General features: G+C 38.3%; 1 protein-coding gene across 2 annotated transcripts; it reads right to left on the minus strand.

Annotated features, from left to right (window-relative positions):
• Window positions 1-25,906, minus strand: LOC131238640 (peroxisome biogenesis protein 22). Of its 2 annotated transcripts, none has more exons than XM_058236277.1 (9): window positions 25,624-25,906; window positions 23,577-23,813; window positions 23,447-23,494; window positions 22,745-22,801; window positions 22,560-22,661; window positions 17,823-17,888; window positions 13,202-13,303; window positions 2,777-2,893; window positions 1-405 (listed from the first exon to the last, which is right to left on the minus strand). In XM_058236277.1, the coding sequence occupies exons 1-8, from the start codon at window positions 25,723-25,725 to the stop codon at window positions 2,780-2,782; spliced, it is 828 nt and encodes a 275-aa protein (XP_058092260.1). In that variant the 5' UTR covers window positions 25,726-25,906; the 3' UTR covers window positions 1-405; window positions 2,777-2,779. The 2 variants fall into 2 exon arrangements, with proteins under 2 accessions (XP_058092260.1, XP_058092254.1); XM_058236271.1 differs by having other exon boundaries at window positions 1-392; window positions 25,624-25,905.
• Between the last annotated feature and the right edge of the window lie 797 nt (window positions 25,907-26,703).

The following is a 26,703-nucleotide window of genomic DNA, read 5'->3' on the forward strand; positions in this document are numbered from 1 at the left end:
AAACAATGAAAATCTTGCATTTCTGTATATTAAAAATTTAGAATTCTATCAATCATTACACCAGCAATCTGAAAGGTTGCAGCGTCATACATGAACTGAAGGCATGTGGGGGCATTGTTCTCAGCCATTCATCATCATCCTTGCAGTGCATTTGAATACAGGCCCACTAAACTAGAGACCTCAACTGCTCAACATCCCAGTCTTCTTGCATCCACAACAGGGGGCAAAATACCAACACTAAACCATCCATACTGAGAGCAGATACATCTTAAGACTATAAAAATAAAAATTAAAATTAAAGTAATCTATTTGGACAGTCTAGATATAGAAAGAAGCTCCCAATAAAGCACCCTCTCCGGAGAGTTGATTGAATATTTGGTGGGCCTCTTTATCTGCACAAACCACCTAACAAGCTTTAGAATTAGAACTAAAATAAATATCTTAGCTTCCTTTAACTCTCTGGCTGGAACTTTCACCATATCAACCAAGTTTTTCAATCACACTTTCATTTCATAAACTGATATCTTTTTTCTTAGGATGTGATCCAATGAGAGAGACTGTTAGATAAATCTTATCGGTCCTATCTAAGATCGGACAGTGACGGATACAGATCCATGCTACATACCAGGCTGAACCCTATTCAGAGTTAAGACTTGAACCACAGAATCACCCGGATTGAAGATTGGGACAATATCAATTGTCCAGATTGACCAAATCTACCATATGGATCAGATTAAAGGTCCTAATGGTTATATTGGACCCAAATCAAAGGGCCTACATTACCATTGGGACTGATCTAGCAGTCCAATTGGACTATCGGGCCCACGGGTACAATGAGATGGCCAAGATCACCAACCGATTAGGTTGTGTGTCCGTTAGTCCAACTGTCGCACTATACAGACCTATACAAGCCATATACAATTCATGCATATAGTATTCATGAGCTTAATGTTCTGCAATAATCTATGAACTGCCCAGCCAGACACATTGAAGGAAGATCACACCACAGATGTAGCATTCCAGAGGATTGGAATCGTTCCAAATTTTTCCTTGAACTCTCTAGTTTAGCCATTCATTTGAATTCAGCTTAAATTGATACAAGAGATGTTATTGGATTGTGAGGTTTGCTCAAATGCAGCGACATACTGGGACTCTAGCTGTTTGATTTTATTTTTCTATTTTTTATTTTTCCAAAAACACTCTGGGATTGAATATTTCAACCCTTAGATTATGCAAAGGCTATGGTAACAGTTCATGTTCAAATCAAAAGAGCCAAATTATCAAAGAATTGAAATAATACAACTGAGAGCTTTAATTTGTGGACTTTCCACTACCCAAGGTGAGACTTGACATATAAACAGTTTGGATCATTTGAAGATGCCAGATTCAAAGGTGAGGATCCTACTTATCACATTGCAATACAAAATGCATTTGAGCAAACCTCTTGAATTATTGGGACGATTTTCTAGAGGCTTCTTTCTAAAACAAGCCAGCATCCTTCCCTAAAAAGAAACTTCCAGCAAAAAGATATCATTACCGTTGAAATAAAACTCATTCACATTTATATACACCCCAAAACAAAACAAGACCCTAAATATCCTAAATAAAATCCTAACCCTTGATTAAAGACTAATCTTGGCCCCTAAACAGTTAACCTTTCTAGTCATATTATCATTTAAATGAACATATATTCAGTTTTAAAAAAGAAAAAGAAAAAGAAAGTATAACCTCCAAAGACTCATTACCCCTTCTTGGATGAGGCATTACAAGATGCTTGGCCTGTGTGTTTTTATTTTTTAGTCTCCTCAGGCTCTCAGCTTGCAAAAGCAAGGCCCAGGTATTGTCATCCAAATCCCTGACAGGTTCAACCTTGGTCTTCCCATGCAAGAAAAGATTCTCTAGAATGGAAGATGTGAGCAACCCAAACTCCAGCCTTTTCTTGGCTAAATGCGGGCCTTTTTTTTTTTGCTTCTCTTAACTCTCTATTCCCTACCCACAAATTTAGTGGTTAGGATTTTCCCGCTTGGAAAACTTTGGTTCATCAACCAGCAGAATGGGACCAATCAGCTTGGATCACTGAACCATGAATGCCACTATAAACTGAAAATCCAAGCATATTACAGAAACTCTTGAGCATACCTCTTTATATATTATGGCTCCTGGGTCCAATTGTGATTCAAATGAGGATGGTGTCATAATGGCATCATCAACCTGACTGACTCTACAAATCCCATCATAACCGTAAACCTGTTGGTAATGCGTCATCGTTAACATGCTTAATTCTTCTTTGAACTGCAAGATCTTGGGGATTTTGGAATAACTTGATACTAGACCTTCAAACAGAACTAATTTCACATCCTTCTGTACATTAGCTGGTACCGGAAAATGTACCAAAGTCATCAGTGACAAAAACCAGTTCAATCCCATCCCTTCTTACACATATGGTGCTGGTGAGCCCATTTATGGCCCTCACATAGACCGCAATTAGCCTTTGGGATACATCGTGTTGCACTATTCAACATATATCTCAATCAAGGTGATTGCCAATGTTACTCAGGTGCAACATTCACATTTAAAATCAAAAGGTGGACATTGGCACAACATATTTCAGAGTGTCCACGTAACATTAATTTGATAAGATATTCATGATAAAACCACCACAGGCAAGAGAGGCTAAAAGAAAAAGAAGCAACATTTTGAAGCAAAAACAGAGAAAAAGAAAAAGATATGTTGTCTCCATGTTCAGGCTGTGGCTATAGTTACAAGTAATACTTACAAATTAATTTCGATCTGGGCATCCAAAGAACTGTTCCAAGCTTGTCGAGATGAAGACATTAGAAGCTACGCGTTCCGGTCTGTTTGGTGAAATGTGGAGTTGATATTTGATGAACCGCTGATGGCATAAAAATAAAAATAAATAAATAAAAACTGTGTTTAGCCTAGCAAGCAACAAGGACCTAATGGGTAACAATGAATATAACCATTTGTACACATCATATGCACGAAATTCAGACATTGTAATGGAAATGAAGCCTATACAAAAGATGAGTAAATGTATAAGAAGCTAAAATTGCTATGCAATGCAATTGAAAACGCATGGCCAAACATAGAAAACTTAGTAATGGGTATTTGGATTGACACATAATTCATGAATTTGGCAAAGTTTTTAATTGCTTAATTCATGAAGAGTGTTGCTAAGGAGTCCGGATAGCTGGATAGCTGCCTTTCACCGATCTTATGATTTAGGCAATTAGAAATGGCCAAAACTATAGAGTGAGTGTTCGGGGGGAAAATAAGATGAAATTCCTCAACTGATGAATCGACCAGTTCCATTGCAAATGTCTTTAGCTCGATAAGTAATAAAATGGCCCACAAGCAATCAAATGTAGGATCCATAAGATGGTGATAGACAAAAATTGAACCTTGTGATCAATGTGTACTGTCATTTACGTTGGCCATTGATCTTAAGGATTGTCCATAGGAGTAATCCAAGGTGAGAGTCATGATGAATGGTCCAGATCTATTTTTGAACCTATTATGTTATGAACGGTTAGGACCGTAAATTTCATTGTTCATGGATCATGTGGTTAAGATCAATCAATCAAAGGGATTCTTGGGAGACGTGACCAATCAAAGGTGGGTCTTATAGTTTGAACAATCCAGACCCGTCATTAGAACATTTTACAATCAATATGGACCATTCATTTTATTGACTAATGATCAAGTGATTAGGATCCCATGGTTGCAGGAACTCTTGAGAAACAGACAATCCAAGAAGCCCACACAACAGAGTCCAACTTAATCATTAGGGCAATTTCTAACATCAATTTGGATCTTCTGTATTACTGGTAATTGTTTAGATAGCTCAAATCACCACATCAAGGTTGCATTTGAAAAAAAGGATGAGGAAGCTAAGGTGGGGTCAAATGTGATGGCAGGTCCAGATTGAACTTCTATTTTCTTTTTCTTTTTCTTTTTTTGACAACACTGGGTGTCCCCACCCCATAGATTGACTATTTGCTCTTCTTTTTTTAGCACAAATATCTGAACTGTATGTTTTATTTGTCATGTTAATGGGTTAGAGTTAGCCAATCAAACTGATTCTCAAAAGATTAAGTGCAGTCCAAGGTCGGGCCGACATCATGGTGGTCTAAAGTGGTCATTGGACATGCCCATTATAATTGATCTAGACCTTGCCAACAATGAGATCTCATGATCAACCAATCACAGAGATTGAGATATTGACAATTCAATGTGGGAGGATTTGACGAGCAGCACAGATCAATTGTCATACTGCTTTTAATAATTTGTTTGGCCATTTATTGTACTAATAAGTAATAATTGATCAAATGGTAAGGATTGTTCAATTAAAGCGATCAACAAGAGATATAGGGAAGCCAAGGTGGCTCTAATGCAGGGGTATTTTCACACCGGGCTCGAGTGGGCTCGCCTGTGGGATGCAGGGGTACACTCGGAGTGGGCGGGGCCCACGGGGGAGGTCTCGTGTTCAAGATTCCTCACCGGGGGTGATTAATGCGCATTTCACATCGGGCTTGAGTGGGGTAGCTGTGGGATGCTGGGACACTCGAGGTGGGCGGCCCGTGTGAGGCGGTACTTATGTGATTTGGGGCCCACGAGGGGGGTTCGGCCGAGGTCCTAATGTAACAGCCCGACCAGCACAGTATGATATTATCCGCTCTGGGTTTGCACCCGCACAATTTTGTTCTCAGGGTTTCTCCCAAAAGGCCTCATACTATGAAGGTGCTAACCCCACATATAACCACCATAACTTTGGACAGCGCTTCCAATGTGGGACAACGTTCCGCCCTCACTATGTAAACAGTACCCTGCCAGCACAGTAGCCTGCCAACCATTGGTAGTTCGCCCAAGCCCTTAGGCCCCGCCCACATCAGCATCCGCCCACATACGCCCGCCCACATGTGCAAAAGTGATGCAGCGTCACACCTAACCCATGAGACATGGGGCCTAGGCTATGAGATAAAGGGATTAATTCGCCATGCTCTAACAATTCGAGCTTTTAGAGCAAGTGGTTAATTGTCTTGCATCAAATTGGTATCAAAGCGGGAGGTCTCGTGTTCGAGACTCCTCACCGGGGTGATAAATGCATGGGCATTTTCACACCAGGCTCGAGTGGGGTCGCCTGTGGGAAGCAGGGGCACACTCGAGGTGGGCGGGGTCCACGGGGGAGGTCTCATGTTCAAGACTCCTCACCGGGAGTGATTAATGTGCATTTCACACAAGGCTCGAGTGGGGTAGCTTGTGGGATCCGAGGACACACTCGGGGTGGGCACCCCATGTGAGGCAGTACCATGTGATTTGGAGCCCACGAAGGGGGTTCGGCCGAGGTCCTAACCCATGAGACGTGGGGCCTGGGCTATGAGATAAAGAGATTAATTCGCCATGCTCTAACAGTTCGAGCTTTTAAAGCAAGTGGTTAATTGTCCTGCATCAGGCTCCCATGTGAAGGATGAACCATTCCTAACAACTAAATTGTAATTCATCGAACAAATGGTAAGCATATCTAAGCAGTTCTTGAAAGATATGGGCAATCCAATGTGCAACCCACATGGTGAATGGTCTAGATTGGTTGATGGGCTCCTTGTTATGATTGATCTCAACCGTCCATTTAATTATCTATCAATATCATGTTAGTGTCATCCAGTATAAAAAAATAATAATAATAATAAATAGAGAGAGAAGTTGTTACTCCAGGGTTATGATGATCGATCAAGATCAACCATTGAACCATTTTTCTATATCAACTTAGCCATATTGCTAACAATTGCTTAATTGTAAAGATTGTGCTATCAGAAATTGATGCTCCATGGTTATGATGATTGGTCAAAAGTGATTCTTGAAAAATATGCATAATTGAACTCATGGAATAGACAGTCCAGAGTAACCATTTGACTTATTATATTTTATCTGGATCGTACTTTTTCATGGCCATCGATCTTATGATTGTAGTTGCTAAATCAGAGTGATCCTCAAGAGCAAGGTGTCCCGAATCAGATATGATACACCCGTATCGGCCGTTACGTATCGGTACCGGTCGATGCCATTACGCGATACGGGGCCGTATCGGGCGCCCCTCCGATATTGTATACGTAACGGCCGTTACAGGGACGTTACGGGGCGTAACGGCCGTTACTGCCCAGTAACGGCCAGACCGTAATGGTCAAAAAACGGAAACTTGTTTTTTGGCTTTTTAAGGTCCATTTTTTCACTATTTTTCAAATTTCTTTCTTCCAAACACTTCCTCAATCAATCTTTTACTATTTTCAACCAATCTTAGCTTCATATTTCAGAGAAAAACAACTTATATTAAAGATTTTCTTGATTCAAAGCTCCGTGGGTCATTTTCCAAAAACTTCTCAAAATTAGGTATTTATACTTTTTATTGAATGTTTTACTGTTTTAATGGTAGAATATGATGGGTTAATCATAGTAGAACATATTAATGTGCATTTTACAGATTCTTGATGTCATTTTCTATTTTTTATTTTTATTTTTTTCTATTTACGCACTATTTTTAGCCATTTTTTTGAAAATTTGAAAAATCATTTTTTGTTGAATGTTTTGCTGTTTTAATGATAGAATATGATGTGTTAATCATAATAGAACATGTTAATGTGCATTTTACAGATTCTTGATGTCATTTTCTTTTTTTTTTCTATTTACGCACTATTTTCGGCCCTTTTTTTGAAAATTCGAAAAATCATTTTTTATTGAATGTTTTATTGTTTTAATGATAGAATATGATGTGTTAATCATAGTAGAACATGATAATGTGCATTTTACAAATTCTTGATGTCATTTTCTATTTTTTTCTATTTACGTACTATTTTCGGCCCTTTTTTTGAAAATTCAAAAAATCATTTTTTATTGAACGTTTTGCTGTTTTAATGATAGAATATGATGTGTTAATCATAGTGGAACATGTTAATGTGCATTTTACATATTCTTGATGTCATTTTCTATTTTTTTAAAAAAAAAAATTCTATTTACACACTATTTGCAGCCCTTTTTTTTTAAAATTCGAAAAATCATTTTTTATTGAATGTTTTGTTGTTTTAATGATAGAATATAATGTGTTAATCATAGTAGAACATGTTAATGTGCATTTTACAGACTCTTGATGTCATTTTCTTTTCTTTTTTCTTTTTTCTTTTTTTTTTTTTCTATTTACTCACTATTTTCGGCGCTTTTTTTGAAAATTCGAAAAATCATTTTTTATTGAATGTTTTGCTGTTTTAAAGATAGAATATAATGTGTTAATCATAGTAGAACATGTTAATGTGCATTTTACAGATTCTTGATGTCATTTTCTTTTTTTTATTATTATTATTATTTTTTTCTATTTACGCACTATTTTCGACGCTTTTTTGAAAATTTCGAAAAATCATTTTTATTAAATGTTTTGTTGTTTTGATGATAGAATATGATGTGTTAATCATAGTAAAATATGTTAATGTGCATTTTACAGATTCTTGATGTCATTTTCTATTTACACACTATTTTCAGCTCTTTTTTTTTAAAATTTGAAAAATCATTTTTTATTGAATGTTTTGCTGTTTTAATGGTAGAATATGATGTATTAATCATAGTAAAACATGTTAATGTGCATTTTACAGATTGTTGTTTTCATTTTATATATATATTTTTTTAACTTTTTTCTATTTTCGAATTAGTGACTCTATATTTTTATTTTCTTATATTAGACAGGTTTTTTGAGCTTCTTAAGGTTTAGAACATAAAATCATCTTTATTGATTACATTCTGAAACTATATATAATATTAAAAATTTAGAATAGCGAGAGTGTCAAGTAGACTGGACTCACAATTTCACATAGACATAGGTCATACACTCATACTCATATCTAATCTATATCTAATTATCTAGTATCTACTTAAACCTAAAAAAAATGTCTGGGTCTGGCCAACAAGTGAGGATATTGGATGGCAACATTGTCAGAGGGTTGGTGGTGTTAGGTACCAAATGAAATACAACTATTGTGATAGACTAATGACTAGTGGAATTACTCGTCTTAAACAACATTTGGCATATCGAAAGGGCCAAGTTGCGGGATGTACTAGAGTACTAAAAGAGATAATGATTTTAATGCAAGCTAGTCTGGATGAGTCGAAGAGTAAACGTGCTGCTGTACAAAAGAAGAAATATGATATTTTGGATACAGCTCGACAGGAGGTGTTTGGTCCTGAATATATGGGCGTTCGTGATGAAGATATTATTGATTCTGACGAAGATTCAGATCGGGAATTAACTATAGCTCGTGAAGAGGAAGAATGTCGCCGCATGACAGCGGGAGGCAATGGAAGTGGGAGTGCAACTGCTTCTGTGAGGGGGTAGGTTTGGCGGGTTAAGACATGTGTTTGGGAGCCGACGACAAACATCTTCACATGATACCCCTATATGTTTGGATGAAAAAGTAAATGAGCCTAAAGAAGATAAAACAAATGTGGAGTAGAACTTCCATTAAAAAGCTAGGTAGAGCAGCAACAAAGTTATTTATATATGCCAACATACCTCCTAACGCGGCCAATTCTCCATATTGGCAGGTGGTAATTGATGCAGCAGCAAAAGCAGGTGAAGGAATAAAAGCTCTCACGGCTAAGGAGATTAGAGGAAAATGGACAGATGCAGAGTATGCGGATGTGAAAGCATATGTGGCTACCTTTAAACCTATATGGCAAGCCAGAGGATGCACAATCATGTGTGATGACGTAGCATGATCAACTTACCACAAGTCAATTGATGCCTCAGAGGTAACAAAAAATTCTACTTATATTACTGAACTAATGGATAAAGTTGTGGAAGAGATTGGAGAGAAGAATGTAGTGCAGATTATGACAAATAATGAAGTATCATATAAGCTTGCAGGACATATGTTGATGAATAAGAGAAAATATCTTTTTTGGTCACCATGTGCTGCCCATTGTATTGATCTTATATTGGAAGATATTGGGAAGAAGAAGAATGTTAAGGAAATGGTCGAAAGGGTAAGAGAAGTGACGACGTTTATTTACAACCATAATTAAGTAGTCGTAATAATGAGAAAGTTCACGAAAGGACGAGAGTTGTTGAGGCCTGCAGCGACTAGATTCGCAACAAACTTTATAGCATTAGAGAGTTTATTCCAGCATAGGGGAGAGTTGGATGAGATGTTCGCTTCCCAAGAATGACTCAACACAAAACATGGCAGAAGACATCAGAGACACCGATTGAAGTTGCGAACACCATATGGGACAACAAATATTGGAATAGGGTCAAGTCGATCCTAAAGATGATAGAATCACTAATGAGGGTACTCCGTCTTGTTGAAACCGACGAAGCACCTACCATGGGCTTCCTATACGATGTCATGGATAAGGCAAAGTTGGCAATTCAACATGATTGTAGAAGATGGGAGTCTTATTGGAGGATGATCAACAAGAGACGGACAAGACAACTCTATCACGATCTCCATGCAGCAGGTTACTACTTAAATCCTAGGTACAGATATGCCCAATCATTTGTTGCGGATGATGAAGTTCGTGTCGGGCTAAAGAATGCGATAAAGAGATTAGAGCCTGACTTAGATATGCAAATAAAGGCGTTGAATGGATTAGATACATTTGAAAACTGCCTGTGTAGCTTTGGAGATGCTCTTGCATAGCATGCAGTATCTAGGTTGCAACCGGCCGAATGGTGGATTAATTTCAGAAAGAGTACGAAGGCTCTCCAAAAAATTGCAGTAAAAGTTTTGAGCCAGACAACATCTTCCTCTAGCTGCAAAAGGAATTGGAGTTGTTTTATGCTTATTCATTCAAAGAATAGAAATAGATTGCACACTAGGACATTAGATAGACTTGTCTTCGTGCACTACAATATACAACTAAGAATGCGACGACATCATAGGAGCATTACAGCCGCCGATGACGCAGACTACTGTCCAATAAACGTGGACAATATTTATGATGAGGATGACCCGCTTCTACCTTGGTTGGAAACAAGGGAAAAGCAAATTGAAGAGGATAGTGAAGAATTGGAAATTGATGACCCAGAAATATGCAGAGCACAACAAGAGAGTCGTGCAAATGTGTTGGACCCAGTAAAAGGGGCAGCGTTTATGCCAAGTAAGGGTACGGCTCAAGATCAACAAAAGTGTACGAGCAATGGTAGCATGACCGTGTCGGATGATGGTGATGATGACCCCCATGCCCCTTGTGCTGGCACTTCTGGTGTTGCTCAGCACCCTATACAGCCGTCTACAGATTGCGATGTCGATGAACATCGACGAAGTAGTACACGAGATCGGACTTATGAGTGTACCGAGTCACAATACAGCCAGCAGGAAGAGGGTACGTCCAGTAGTGCATCGGGTCTGGAAGGTCCAGAATATCAGCGGGCTCCTGGTCATGGTTATTATAATGGATATTCTTATGGTCAATTGGATTATAATTATGGTGGTTATACTGAGCTTGTTCCATCACATACATGTTGGAGTAGTCCTCCCGATCAATATCCATATGTTATAGATATTCAGATCCAAATCCAAGTTACTCATCACAGCAGACGTACTCTCAATCTCAAGATTCTCAACAGCCTGAGTACGGGCACCAGTATGGCTATTTGACGGGCACTGGTGGATATCCTTACTCGGGGTCAGAGTCGTTGCCTAGTCAGGATCAGTCATCCTCTGATTTCGTTGATCTAGTATTTCCTTCTGGCACCGGATATTATGGATATGCAACACCTACACCTATTGGATAGCCTCAGCCTGATGATGACGATGACAATGATGTGGAGATCGAGCAACCACAAAAAAGCAGATTTTCATTTTGGTGGTAACTTGTGATTGTAAATATATATTTGTATTAAGGTAAGTATTTGCAGTAGACAGCTCACAGCAGTATTATTGCAAGAAGCCAAGCACACGCTTGACACTGCCGAACTTGTATTTAAAATAGCTCCCCTGACAACCAATCAAGTAATCATTAATCAAGTTGTAGGGGAGTATATCAGACACTACTAATTATTATTTTTTTAATATTCTTGACATGAGGATGACAGGTCATACACAGGAATCACAGTCACATCCACAGGTATGCTCGAGAAATTCCTCAAAAATAATTGCAAACACCTAATGTAAGATATTTTCATATTACATTCATTCTAATATATCTACATTAATAGTAGATAGTTAGAAAATTAAATATATGAATTTTGTAGTTAAATTCAGGTTATCTAGTTCATAAATTCATCAGACAGTCTGATACAACTTCTCACCAAAGAGTGGACCGTTACACCACCATAAACATGTTCCAATTTATAAATGAATGCATATTTGGAATGCTTAGAATATTCCAGATTTAATCCATATTTTTTAATACTTTTTTGGCAAAAAAAAAAATTTACGCCGTTACGGCCCGTTACGCCCCCGTATCCATATCGGTATCGGAGGGCACCGTTACGCCAACCGATACTGATACGGGATACCTTGCTCAAGAGAGATGGGGAATAAAAATTAAGCCCCAAGGTTAAATGGCTATATCCTAGATCGCTTTTAATAATATAATAAACCGAGACGGTTAATTCTGATGGCCATCAATTTAATGGTTTCCACCATCCATTCAAAAGAGATTCTCCAAGGGTGTCTTTTGAAAGGTATATACGGACCTCTCTATTAAAATGTAAATATGATAAGGCGAGAAGACAACAGAGCCATTGAAGCAATAATTTAGCAAGGAACCAACTAAACAACAACAAATAACTTCAATTTCACGAAGATACTAATTAATGGACTTATTCATGAAGTGGCTAACTCTATACATCCAAATGTCCCATGGATATGAATATCGGTATCATATTGGCCGATACGGCCATATCATATCCATATTGGCACAAGCCGATATGTGATACAAGGTCATATCAGTCTGATACAAAAAGAATGACCTATATTGGTCTGTATCAACCCGTGTCGGCCGATATGCCTATAAAAGCCCAATTTTGATTTATTTTATTATTTTATTTTTTTCAAAATTTCACACTTCTCTTCTTTTTCCCATTTAAATCATGAAAGACGCTTAAAAACTTATTTTAAGCTATATTTAGACCTATTTTGGGATCAAAACAAATGATTTGAATGGGACTCGACAAATCAAGGCGAAGTAGACCATTACAGGAAAAATCAGAAAGAATGGTAAAACCTTCACTTTTTTTTTTTTAATATATATTTTCATCTTCTTTTTGTTGTGTAATGGGGCCATTGTTCACCAAATCATGCTTGATTTATGTTTAATTAGGGCCCATTTAGTTGACCTTCAACAAGTCGAATCAACAAACAATATTCTCATCAAAGAATCGTCCAATACACCATTGAGTACATGGCCAAAATACATACATACATACATATATATATATATATGATAGATTCTTGGACATCTCATTTTTTCTATTTTTCTAAGATTTTTCCATATTATTTTGCTTTTAAAAAAAATTGACCGATACAAGCCAATACGGCCCCGATACTGATATGCGATACCGTATTGTATTATTTTTCTGCCGGGCCGATGCACCGACCGATACCGACATTCAAAACCATGAAATGTCCCCTAACCATCTCATTAAAGGAGTACGAAACATTTTTGCTCTGAAACTAAAATTCCAAAAAATAGCTGTTTTTAAGATGATACATGTCTAATATTTGGAGCACTAAGTCGTAGAAATCAATGTTTGAGAGCTTCAAACTTGACTAGGACATGATGAGGTTTGAGTTTGAGTTAACTCAAAGCTCTGTTATGTATTGGGTTATCGTGTTTAAAAGGTTTTTGGGTTCAACAACTCTAGTGGTACAAGGTACATTTCAAACAGAACTGATAAATACATTCCAATAAATTCATAAATTGTGTCTACAAATGCGATAAATTCATTAAAGTATGAGAAAATGTTTATGACTTTGTGCTTTCAAGTCGTTAACAAACAGAGGCTAATCAAACAACTCCACAAAAGTACTATTGGAGGAAAAATACTGGGTACAGTCCAACTAATTTGTTGGCAGCACTTGATTGGAATGAGGTTAATGGTTGAATGACTTCAATATTTTGAAAGAGCTGAATTCCCAGGAGATTGTGATAATAAAAGCTTGGAATTCAGCAGTCGTAGGGAACGGCAACATACAGCTAATTGAAAGATGACATCAGGATTAGTATCGATATGCCAATCTGGTTCCAGTTGCCGAACAAAAGATGATCGCCCATTTTCTGTGCTACAAAAGAGAACCTGCAGAATATATCACAAGGAATTGTAAGATTGAAGTCACAGATAAAGCCAAAAGCATCAACAATAAAATTGGCTTAAAAACAACTATATTCAAAAAAGATCATGACGGCTGTGTGGCTAGTAATAGCACAACCGGGAGCGAATGTAATGATCGAGAAAAGAGATTATGACACCAACATGTTTACAGATGAAAGGGATATTAAGAAAAGCGTTGACTAAAAGTGAGACCTTGGAATGTAGAACCACGCTGCAATAACAAGAACAATAACAATAACAATAATAATAAACAAAATAGAGGTAATATTGCCAAATCCAAACCATGGAAAAACTAAACAGTGAGCTTGAAATTAACTGACAAAAAAAGATGAAGAGTTTGAGACAAACATTAGGCATCATACAAACGGGTCTTGATAAGAGAGACTAAAAATTCACAGAGGAGCCAAGACAATATGAAATCAAAGAAGAGGAGGGTCGCCTGCTGACTGTTCATGTGCAATGTGCCTTACAAGCACTACTACCTCTAATCTAGCACCAAAAAATGAACCATGCAGCATCCACCAGATCATTATAATGTTAAATATGCAGGATCCACCAGATCATTATATATTAAACAAATTTCCTGTGGGGAGGGCCCATCACCAATAGACTGTTATTGGAGCATTTTATCTAGTCACCATCCTGTTTAGCCCAAGGATATCATTGTTTCTTTGGGTGACATGGTCTACAAGCTTCAGGAAGTTTAGCCTTGGAAAGATCCAGAGCTGATCACATCTTTGAGAACCAACTGTTTGTGCCTCGTGACTTTCTCAAAAACAAGTATTTTTACCCTTCCAGATGAAGAAAACCCTAGAACAGTAAACCAATCTAGCTTACGACAGCAATTTGACTGGGAACCCTGAAATTTTTGAGAAAGTTATCAAGCTCTTCAGCAAGATATTGGAGAGGCATTCTTTGGAATTTGAATTGGAGAGAGACAGATTTTCATAGCCAACAACAACAGCCACGATGTATCCTTCAAAAAAGAAGGCCAAAAGAGAAGATCAGGTGATGACTAGATTCAGGTCCAGGGAACATAAAAGGACATCTGCTGCATTTGACCTGAATCCATCATCTTTCTACATAACACTTTAAGTGCATCCCGGTGCTTTTGGATATATGGACAGTTTAATCACCAATCTGGATCATCCATTACATTCAAGAAACACATACAGGACACCAAGAAAATTTTCACACTGACCACAGGATCCTTTCCATCAAAACAGTGCCCTACAAAATGGACAGTCATCCATATGAACCATCCATTCAGTAGGGCCACCTTGGATAGCATATCTTTCTAAGGAATCCCTTTTGGTCAGGCTATCATAACCAACCTATCATGGCTTGGGAATAGAAAGAAGGCCAACATTTAAATGCTCAGGATCAGCGGCCCAGTGTGACCTTTTACATAGTAACCATGAAGAGTGGGTTTGACCTCATGTTTGGTTCAGATTGATGATTAGACTGAACAAATGTCTGAAAGTGCTAGATTTGCACTTAAAGCTTGAGTGCACCCCAGTGTATAAGAGCACTCCTCATATGCATATAACATACCAGAAACTGTTTTTGCCCTGTCCAAGTCCTTAAGCCACCCCCATCCTCTTACCGGAACCAAAACGCAGCAATAATGTTCAAGACTCTTGCCTGGTATCTATCTAGAGAACCAGCACCATTTTTTAAAAAAGATTTGTATACCCCTCAGTCTTAGCTGTGCACAGCAAGTCCTCATGAACCATTTCATAAGATAAAATATTCATCATCCATGGCAGACTGCCAGAGAGGATCTTTTAAAGCCCTGGCATAAAGATGAGGGTTCAACAGCTATGTCATGGTGGATAATGGACCCTAATCAGCTGGTAAAAGAGGATGAAAATAGTGGACTGCGGAATACATAGAAGAGAGCTTGTGCTTTTGAGCAAATGGTAGAAGTTCTTAGAAGAGATAGCTTGTGCTTTGACACAAATGAACATGGCAATATGGTGTTCAGACAGGCAACAGCTGATGGTCATTCAAATGGGAAAAGAACACCAAAGACACCCTACCGGTATGTCTGAAGATGTCATAGATGGAGAGTCACAAGAAGAGGATGATGGCAATCTTAGCCTATGATGCCCAAATATGTATACTGGAATACAGATGGCGATTGGAGGAATGACTCGTGTTTCCAGAAAAGTCAGATGATGGATATGGATACATGCATCCCATCTGAAACTTGAATACCGTGAGAAAATTGCTAGAAGTTTAAGAAATGAAAAATCTGATACAATGCTGAACTTTAGGGTGCATATGGAGGATATATTTCCATTGTGCAATATGGCCATTGGCAGAAATGAGCTTTAGTGTAAATTCATGCTTGCAGCATTGAGCTCACTTTCCATTTCAAACAGATTTGATGGACGCTTTGTACAATTTCCAAACTGGACATTAGATCATATCTTGACACTCATACTCCCCTCCTGCTATGGGATATTAGCCCCGATCCTTCTTCCTAGGAATCACACTTTAACATATCGAAACCATTCCCTGTGACTGTTCATGCTCCCACTCCCTCTCTATGCAACCAAGATATATCAGTATCTATCCTTGGCAGTGACAAATGAGAATAAGATTCACCTTCTGCATATGCTCATGATGTGCTCCACCATGATGAATCTATATAAGAAAACAAAGCTTCATCAAATACAACATGATGAGAAAGATAAACAGCACCTCACTCGGGATCAAGGTATTCGATAACGGTAACGGTGACTGTAATGGCCACCATTGTTACTTTTAAGATACGGGGTGTAACAGCTATTACTGGGGGCCATAATGGCTGTTACGGTCTCTCTTTTAAAAAAATTAAAAATTAAAAAACCCAAAAAACCAGTATCGACCCCATAATGGACCATTATGGGGCTGTTACAGCCTTTACAGGGGGCATAACGGGCCGTTATGGGGGCTGTAACAGCCTTTATGGGTCTTTTTTTTTCTGTAACAGCCGTTATGACTTTTATGACCCCAAAACGTGTAATGGTTGTGACCGTTACCTTTACAACACACCATGCTTAGGATAGAGATGCTGATATCATTTGCAACATCAACTGTACCCCCATAGAAACATAGCTTCACATTGCACAAACTTGTTTAAGAAGACAACTGTAAAGTTGAGATAATAGGGAGTTCAAAAACTCCAAAACCCATTGGTCCGGATATGAGTAGAAGAGTAGTACCTTTTCAAGAAAAGCAAGTTTCCTAAGGGGTAAGGATCAAGTACTTTGACTAATCGAAAAGGGAAAAACGAGAGAAAGCAGGAGACGGGGGATTCGAATGATAACATGGAGCATAAAAATAAAAATAGTTAAATAAATAAATAATGCCAAGACCCCCTAATCCAAAGCATGAAGGAGCTATGATTGGGAGAATATGCTGAGATGCACGTCAAAAGAGGGTGGTCAACTAATTTGGGTACACTAAAAGGAAAGAAATAGAGAAATAAGGACAAGAGGATTCATTTTGAAATTTAGAGCTTTCAAGACAAAAGGATGATGCAGGTGGTTCGAAATAAACTAAGAGAATAATGAGATGAGAAAGAAAATGATCTAGTTCTTTTTTACTTTTTCTTTTTTTGAAAGATAACAAGAAACTTTCATTAAAAGGGTGCTGAGGTAGCACCAAAAAAGACAAGACAGGGGCCGAGAAAGCGAACAAAAAAATCGAACCCACCCATAGCCCCAGCCCATTCAATGGCGGAAGCCACACACTCTAGCCACCCAAGCAACGCTTTTTCTTTCGTTTCTGAAGCATCTATCATTCCTTTCTCCCCAAATCGACCATAAACCGACAAGGAGGCATAGTCTCCAATAGATTTGAGCTTTTCTCCCTAGGACTTAACTGAGAACCGACCTGACTTGTCTTTGCACCACAACCAAGCTGTCAATCTTGTCTTCCAAGGGCCACATAGACCCATGATGAAGGGTTTGAGATTTGAAATGAAAGATTTCATGGGAAGATACCATGGAGGATTTTGGATCTAATCTTGTACTTATAAGAGGAAGGAGATTCGTCCCCTAATTTAAAAAGATCAAAAGGGAAGAAGGCAAGAAAGAAAGGGAATAGGGTAAAGATGTTAATAACTTAATATCTAGCTGCTACAAGGAATGAGAGAAAGGAAATGGTTGACGAATAAGAAAAAGGATGGGAGGCTTTGATATTTAAAAAGAAGAAGATGAACGAAGGAAAGAAGAAAAGAAAAGATTGAAGAAAGATTTTATGGGATTGATTTAAACTGTAAAAAGAATTAAAAAAGCCTGAAAAGCTGAAACTTATATATACAGTATAGGGAATCATCAGAATGCAAAACAGGTAGATAAAGCAATCTTAAAATAGAACCAAGCAATGCATGCCACAGTTTGCCTCAAGAAGATTAGCACGTGTTTGCGAGCACACATACATTTTGAACATTACAAACTATATATGTTTTCAAGTAGTCAAGTCATCCTACCTTATCTTTAACCAAACCACCAGATGTAAACACCCCAGCATTATCCAGAGCTGAAAGAACCTTTTCCTGCACCAGTTTCCATGTTGTAAATCAAAATGCTAAAATAATTTTCTAAAAACAATAGAAGCAATTTATAGAGCCATTAATTTAAACCTAGCATAAGATGGTCTACAATACATGCATAGTGACAATCATAAGTTTTGGCTGAAGGTTTTTTTTTTTTTTTTTTTTTTTTTTAATCTTCTTGAGTCGTAAGTTTTGGCCGAATGTTGGAGAACGGGATCTGTAAAATATACTTTTTATATGTTATTACTCATGGAAACCAACTTTTCCTGCTTCATTTACATCAAGCAGCTTTAGAACCCACTTATCTTGTAGAAGATGACATCACAACAGTAAAGCATGACTCCAATCAGATACATAGAGATGACAGTTGTAAGTTGTCTGTTTGAAACATGGCATCAGTGAATCTCTAACTAACAAAAAGCTGAATATTAAGTAGGTTTCCCATGATGATTGGTAATGCCCACATTTTCTTCCCAATAACCTGTCACCATTGTTCGGAGTATCCCCAATATTATCCCTATCTTCAGCTCGGGGATACCAATAACACTAGTCATCTCAGAAATTCCAAGTATCAGTGATGTATCATTGAGTATCACCAATGTATCGCTAATATTTTCAACTGTGTAAATATGAGGTGTCACTTGTATCCAAGGTGTTCTGTATCCGTTACATTACGACCGCAAAGGCCAATACGTACAAGTAACGGCCATGACCGTTATGTGATACAGGGGTGAAAAGGTACAGCTGGTTTTCTGAGACCGTATCGGCCGTTACAAGGGCCGTAAAGGCCGTAATAGGGTATAATACCGTTGTTGAGGGTCAAATATTGCATATTAGACCCCAATTATTACCTGATTTTACGAACATGATAATGCTTAAACGTCCTATTTTAATCGTGTTTTTGTTGCAAGGTGAATTCAAAGAGCTTGTACTGAAAAGGGTATTAAAAGCATGGATTTAACGCTCATAAATCATCAAGGCAAGGGACGGACCCCAGGGGAGCGAGATCGAAGAATTTACACGATACAGATCCGAGAAAATCAAGCCATTCATGTTAAAGAAGCTTGAAATCATCCAGAATACAAGATCATAAAGTTCCCACCATCCGTTTGGCTCGAAACTTTATATCTGGCCTGAGGACCATACATTATCTGTATACGTCAAATTTCAGCCATTGGATCCTTGTGAAAGTGACCCAACGGATAGATCAGCTCATAAATCATCAATCTGGGTCCCACCTGATATCTAGATATACTTCAAATTTGGTCTCAACCCCTTAAATAGGGTGACAGAACGGATGGACGAAACAGATTTCGCATAAACATCGCGATGGATCCCATGTGGGACGTGCGTGCACGGTGCACAAGTGCACCGGCCGTGCGCCACAATCACTAAAATCGGTCAACGTTACGCTAGCCGATAGTTTCTAAAAAAGTCTCAGCATCCTCACTGCGACTTGCCTTTTTGGCTAGTGGACCCCACCTGTCAATCCATTGGATAATCCGAACCATCCATTGCGTCTTCGGGGTAGGGAAGACCCTAGCCACGGTGACCTTTTGGCCCCATACACACGGACACGTGGATCGTCAGAAAACATAGGATGAACGGCGAGTTGGTTTAATACAGTGGACTGCACTAAAACCCAATAAAAACCACTCCTTCCTAGCTAGTTTTTCGCCAAGAATCCAATGAACGGGGTAGATTTTGCCGAAAACACCACGGTGGGGCCCTGGCTTGCATAAAGACGTCCGGACACTACCGGTTTTTATGGCCGATTGTGCGTCCATGGCAATGGTCGGATCCACAATCTAGACCGTCCAAATAGAGCTCAGGACAGCCACGACCGTCCCAGAGAAGATTTTTCAGAAAGATTTCTAGTAAAGACCGCTCACCGTTCTCCAAACACAAGTAGTCTCGCGTTGTCTTCTTGCGCACGGCTGTTGCTGCGTATGTTCTTACGCAAAACCTCTGGCCGACTTACATACAGCCAACCGATCTTACTCCTCTATAAAAGGAGACGTGAGAGAGAGTGAGGCATCCATCAACAGATCAATCTTGGGACGTGAAGAGAGCAAGGGAGAGAGAGAGAGAAGGCATGGATGGCTCGGGCTCAGGTTCTTTCTTCCTTTTCTTCTTTCTTCATGTGTTTATGTCTTTCCTTTTCAGAGATGTTAGCATGACTATGTCAGGCTAAGCCTCTTAGCTAGGGCTAAGAGGTGAAGCTTGTAGTGAGATGGGAGACTTTCCTTTATGCCTTTTGATTTAATTTTGATTTATGAACTCTATCTGATTCTAATTTGTTTATATGGAATGCCTTTAGTTTTTAATGGTTTGTTGTGACTTAAATTACAATGGATCTGTGATATCTTCTGGTATTTTCCATGCATGTATGAAGGTTATGATCATAGGAACCCTGTTGTCACCATCGTCACAAGGGCATGGATAGATGATGGAATCCTTCCGTATGTCATAACTCTCTCAGATTGGATGTGGATTGGTTAGATTCTGCTGTTTCCTTTCTCCTGGGCATGGTCTTGTGATGGAATCAAGTCTAATTCTCATACCTCTCCTCTCTTGAAAACTAGATCAAAGGAAGTTCATAGTTGATTTTAATATTATATCTTCCATCTAGATGAAGATAGAACTCTGAGTCCAGATGTGTTCTTGAATAAAGCATAAATCTCCCTGATCTCTACAAGCGGATCCTTGGCACCCTAGTTTCTCACCTTTGAATTTCACTAGTTTTAGTTTCATATTTCACCATTACTCTCTTAAAAACCTCTGATTTAGATTTCATCTTCGTCTAGTTTTAGATCAAGTTACTTTCAGATTACGTACAAGGTTCAGTCCCTGTGGATTCGACCTCGGTCTTACCGAGATTATTACTACATCACAACCCTATACTTGGGGTGTGAACAACCATTATCCCCGAAACGCTCAAAAAAAGTCCATCTTTTTTTCTATTTAAATTCATTTTTCCACTTTTCTTATTCTAAAAACTTTCCTAGATTATTCTACAATATATTTCACCAACATTTTTTACAATTAAAACTGTAGATTGAAGCAATTTGGGTGAACAGAAACTTCAATGGCCACTTTTTCAAAAAATAAAAAGTGGTATTTATGCCTTTTTCCGATTTCTAGTTCCAATGCTCGATTGTGATGTGTAAATATTAAAGACACATAACCATGCTCACAAATTCACCAGATAACCAGATACAACTCTCACTAAAGAGTGGACCATTACACTATCATAAACATGTTCGAAACAAAAAATCAATACATATTTAGAATATTTACATTATTTTCGATTTTCTAAATATTTTTTCAGAACTTTTCGGACAATTTTTTTTTTCAACTGTTACAAGAGTTGTAACGATCTTTACACCATCGTATCAGTCGATACGGCCAATACCCGTATCGGTAACGTTGGTGACCGTTATGGCCACCATTACTGATACAAAATACCTTGCTTGTATCACTAATGTATCAATATCGTCAATATTTTTCGACTGTGTAAATTCCAAATGTCGCTTGTATCACCAGTGTATCGGCGATATTTCGATAATGTCGCCAATGTGTCGATATCGCTAATCTGTTTATTTTATATATAAAAAAATCATTTCAATTTTTTTTGTGGGCACATGACTGTATGCAGTGCAGTGTTTGAATTGTCGACAATATATCGATCACATCACGATATTGTCGTTATCACAACATAGGCGATATCGAGACCACATTCTTTCATCTCCTTTTTAGTTGTCAATTATTTCGTAGCAAAATATTGTGTTGTTGATATTTAGAAATATCAATAGATGTTTGGATGGAAGTTTGGGATGCTTAGATGGATAGATGGGATGGATGGTATGATTGGACTAGTTTCTTATGACAACACATGCTTCTAGGCCCCCATTAAATGGAAGCTTATTATGCATGCAATCCTTTTGCAAAAAAAATTATTCCTAATTATGCAAATATGTGTGTTTTAGTATTGCCTAAAGTTTCACTAAAAAAATTCCACCGTTTTTCCCATGTTTTCCCAATGTTTTTGCACATTTCTAGTTATCAATGATATTATCAACAATATAGATATTGCTTTTGTATCACCGGCCAACGAAACTTGTAGCGATACCGATACTTCAAACACTGCCTATCACTACGCGAGACATGCCCAACTGCCCTAAAAAGGTACTCAACCCCTTCACATGGTGGATCTAGCAACCCATAATGTTGAGTCCTTTATACATTGGTGCCTTCATACATTGGTGCTGAAATTGCATCAAATTTATCATCTCAAAAACTATCTGGCCCAGCAACATTTGATTGGGCCGTCTCAAACTGTTGAGAACAATGACTTCTCTAGAAAATACTGTCGCAATTTCAGCACCAATGTATAAAGGACCCGACATCGTCATGGCTAGTTCAATATTTCAATAGAAGTAGAAAAAAATAATAATAATAAAAAGGTGAGAATGGGGTGGGTAATTCCTTAAGTCTCCAAATTTAAGATACGGGTACCAATCTACGTATAGCATGCCATAAACATGAATATGGGAACTTATTCCCTCACCAATGAATAAGCAGCTCTAGGAAGATATGGCAACCCTCTATTCCCCATTTAAACAATATTTGATTATGTATATACAATGTGAAAATAAGTTCTGAACACACCTCACTTTCATCATCGAGAATTCTTTCCATGAGATAAAGATCAGAGAATTTTGTGATCTCCAGCAGTACTTCCAGCACAGAGGACTTCACAGTTGCATGTGTCTGCCCACCACAAAGAAGAATGTCACTCCTTCCTCATTTCCCGTAATCCAAAAAATGACAACAAGCAAGCATCTCTCACCCACCTGGAGCTCCTCCGGACTACTCTCCTCAAGGATTACACCAAGCAACTGGCATGTCACCTGCAAAAACATAAAGTAAAGCGTTAAAAAATCATGGACACCGAGATGTCTAATTCATACCTGTGAATGAGCTTCTAGGATAAACATCAAACATCTTTGTTTGTCATTGCTGGTAGAGAAGCTAATGATCTTGCCAAAACCCTAGCGAATGGGGTGTTGCCAGGTTTAACCTTTCTATTGAGAATACTTGCCCACTTGATTGGCATTTTCCTTCTTTTAAAAAAAAAAATAATAATAATAATAAGATTTCAGCATACATAAGAAAAAATTGAAGATCAGGAATATTGCTGTTCGCAGAGGGTTTCACCTCTCCCAGCTTTTCAGTTTCAGTTCCCTTAAAACATCAGTAGATGAGGGACTTTGAGGTATGTAAACGTAAGAGGGCACATGAAATATAAAGGAATTGCTTGTCCATGTTTATATTGGTCCTAGTTAATTTTGACAATATCTGGTTCATCAGACAAATATTGAAAACCCATAACTGGTTCTACAAATTTATCAAGACAGTTAATAGACTAAGTACTTGCACAGAAGGTATGGAAACAGAAACCAAAAAAAAATAAAAGAAGAAGAAGAAGAAGAAGAAGAAGAAAAGAGGAAAAGGAAGACAAAGAAGACTCAAAATGTTAAGGGCATTAAAATTACCTTCCTTCCATCACTTAATCGTTGCCTTACTATTTGCCCTAGAGTTGGCTGCCAAATGGAAACAAAGAACGTCACGCCTCATTCCAAATTTAGCAAGCTGTGTTTAAAGAAGGAAAAAGTCACAAGATACCTTTACAGGCTGGAAGAACTCATCAATTACATCTTGTGCTCTCGAATCCTCTGAAGATGAGAAAGCTCCAGATGAGGATATAACTGTATTTGATTGCGGATGGGCACCAGAAACACCTGGTGTGGCCGAACGCCGTTTGTGTTGTCTCCTCTGATGCCCAGTGGGAGTTCTCAGGATTTTCCAGGTAAATAATATTGCAGTGACAAGACCAACCAGCGCCCAAATAGAACGAGAAGTCTGATATGATACTTAATCAATGAGAAACTCCAATTGCACATGGTATAAATTACTGAGTTCTGAGCGGAGGTAAAATTCAAAATGTAAAGAAGACGAAATGCTCCTTCAATGCTGTTAATGATCAATAACAGACAGAAAGAATTGCGATTGCATATGCTAAAATTAAAAATAATAATAAAAAAGAATAAAGAATAAATCCAGGATGCATTTGCAACAAATATTCAAATCCAACTAATCAAGACCAACTGCTTTATAGATCATTTAATCAATAACTCAACATGGTAATGTGAATTTTCCTCATTCATGTTAGATATTGTTTGAAACTTTGAACAGACTATTAATAGCGGTGGGATCACGAATATAACACCCCATTATCATCTTTTGGGAGCACGGTGACCATTAAGGAGAGGAAACAAAAGGAGTTAAGAACTGACGTAATTTCACCGTTAAAAAATGAAAATCTTAAGAAGGTCTGGAAACAACTTGATCACTACAAAGACAGGACTTCAGATAATGCAAACATGTCTTTGGATTCTTCCCCCAAACCATGATTCTAAAAAAATAAATAAACACTACGAAATTCTTTTCCACATTTTGATAGTGTTTGGACGGACTATTTATAGCAGTGGGATCACAAATGTACTTCCCATTTTCATCTTCTAGGAGCAGGGTGACCCTGATAAGTGAAGGAAAGGAAAGAGGAGCAAGTTCAGAACTGACTGAATTTTGCCATTTACGATGAAAGAATTGATATTTAGAAGGTCAGAAAACAAGCTTTGTTCTTAGAAGAATGACTCTAAAAAATTAAAAAATTAAAAAAATAAATAAATAAATAAATAAAAACGAAATGTTTTTCCTTATAGGAATCTGAAGGGCCTAAAAAGAATTTTTTTCTAGGAAAAAAAAAATCCTGAGAAAGATTTTTTTTTCTGTCAGATTCAGATTTTTTTTTCTGTCAGATTCAGGTACTGGGAATGTAATTATGTGGCATCTACAATTTTCTGTCAGATTCAGGTACTGGGATTCTGGGAACGTAGTTATGTGGCATCTACAAACTGTGTATGGGTAAAGGGAAAGAATTGCCCAGATTTATACTGTACATGTTCCCAGGAGAGGGCATTCGAAAATATGACTGTTGACAGAGAATTCATTACAGAGGAATTTGCAAGCTAGCACCGCGCAACGAATTTCCAAAACTTCTCTTTTGGTGAAAATAGATTCTGACGGGAAATCAATTCCAACTATTTCAACTTCCAGAGGCCCAAATGCAAGAATTTGCATGTACTTATCGATTTCATTTCCAAAGAGGCTACTTTCCAGACACCCAAACGACCCCTAATGAAGTAAAGTTAGCATGCTCCATTTACCACCGAAAAACCATCATCAATGTGTTTGGGGAATTGAAGTGTGATTGGCAGCCCTGATGATGCTGCACAACCAATGAAATCCATCCGTTCATCATGACGGAAAGCATTTCTAGATTTCAACAAATCCAATACTCTCCGAACAAGAAAGCAACTGAATTTACTTTCAAGACTTCATCAAATCTCCAAAATTCGACTATTCTATCTTTATCCACTGAATTTGTCAGAACTAAAGTTTCCACTCCCAACCAAATCACAAACCAAACCTCAAAAAAGGAAAAAAGAGAATCCATAATACATAAGAACAATAAAAACGCACATAATTCCAAGTAAAATCGAATCGAATCAAACACCAATCGGAATCGCGTCGATTCGAAGGAGATCGGAACGCGGAAAACGGGGAATTGAGATGAGATTGGAGAGGAAAGAAGGGGTCAAAGGAGTACCTGGTAATTGAAAGGAGCGAGATTTGAGATCTTGACGGTGAGATAAGCTCCGAAGCGCTTGAGGAGCTGGAAAAGCTCTTCCTTTGAAGAGTCGTCGGCCATGGCAGCAGCAACAGCTGAAAATGAAAAGAATGGAAGAAAAGCAGAAGAGAGAGAAAAGGGGGGTTCTTTCAGAAACCCTAGAAACCTGAAATCTGTGAATGGTATTTATACGTTCCGATGCACGAGAAACCCTACAAATTGGGGGAGAGAGAGAGAGAGAGTCTTCGGCTGCAGCCTGCAGGACAGGCCGGGAAGAAGTCACGTGACCAACGTGTGAGGGGAATGTCTGCTGGCGTCTGACGCGGATTTGTCCTACCCCCACCAGGACGGTAATCCGTCCGGGCAGAGATCTGTAGGGCCCACCGTGATGTAAGTGTTTTATCCACACCGTTCATAGTTTTTATCAGATCATTTGAAAGGATAAAAAAAATAATAATAATAATTAGTGGTACATGGTTTAAATGGACCACAAAGTGGGGATTGAACATCCACCATTAAAAAGTTCTTTGGAGCTGGAGAAGTTTCAGATCAAGCTGATATTTGTTTTTTCACTTCATCCCCGTTAAATGACATTATGAATAGGTTGGATGGTACAAAAAAATAACCATCACGGTGGTCCTTAATAAGGTTTCAACGGTGGGTGTCATTATCACTGCAGCTTCCTTTTTTGTGTGGTCCACTGGAGCTGTTGACCTGCTTTATTTTTAAAATTACATCTTAAAATGATCTTAGGAAAGCGATTAACGGCGCGGATAAAACACTTACATCGGTAGGCCCCACGGATCCCTGCCCAGACGGATTAATGTCGGGCGGGGGTAGGACGCAATCCGCGTCCTGTCTTCTGGTCCAAAACATGCGCGCCTCCCTATATGCAGCCACGCGTGCCAACTATAAGACATCCGAACCGTACATCATGTGGAACCGACCATTTGGATCATTTGAAAAAAAAAATCTCAGATTGATCGATCATCAGGTGGGGCACCTAGATTTGGCCGTGGGTTGTTTTCTTAGGGCCCGTTTGGCCGGGTGGATTAGAAG

Source organism: Magnolia sinica, chromosome 1 (genome assembly GCF_029962835.1).
Source record: "Magnolia sinica isolate HGM2019 chromosome 1, MsV1, whole genome shotgun sequence".
Classification (NCBI taxonomy): domain Eukaryota; kingdom Viridiplantae; phylum Streptophyta; class Magnoliopsida; order Magnoliales; family Magnoliaceae; genus Magnolia; species Magnolia sinica.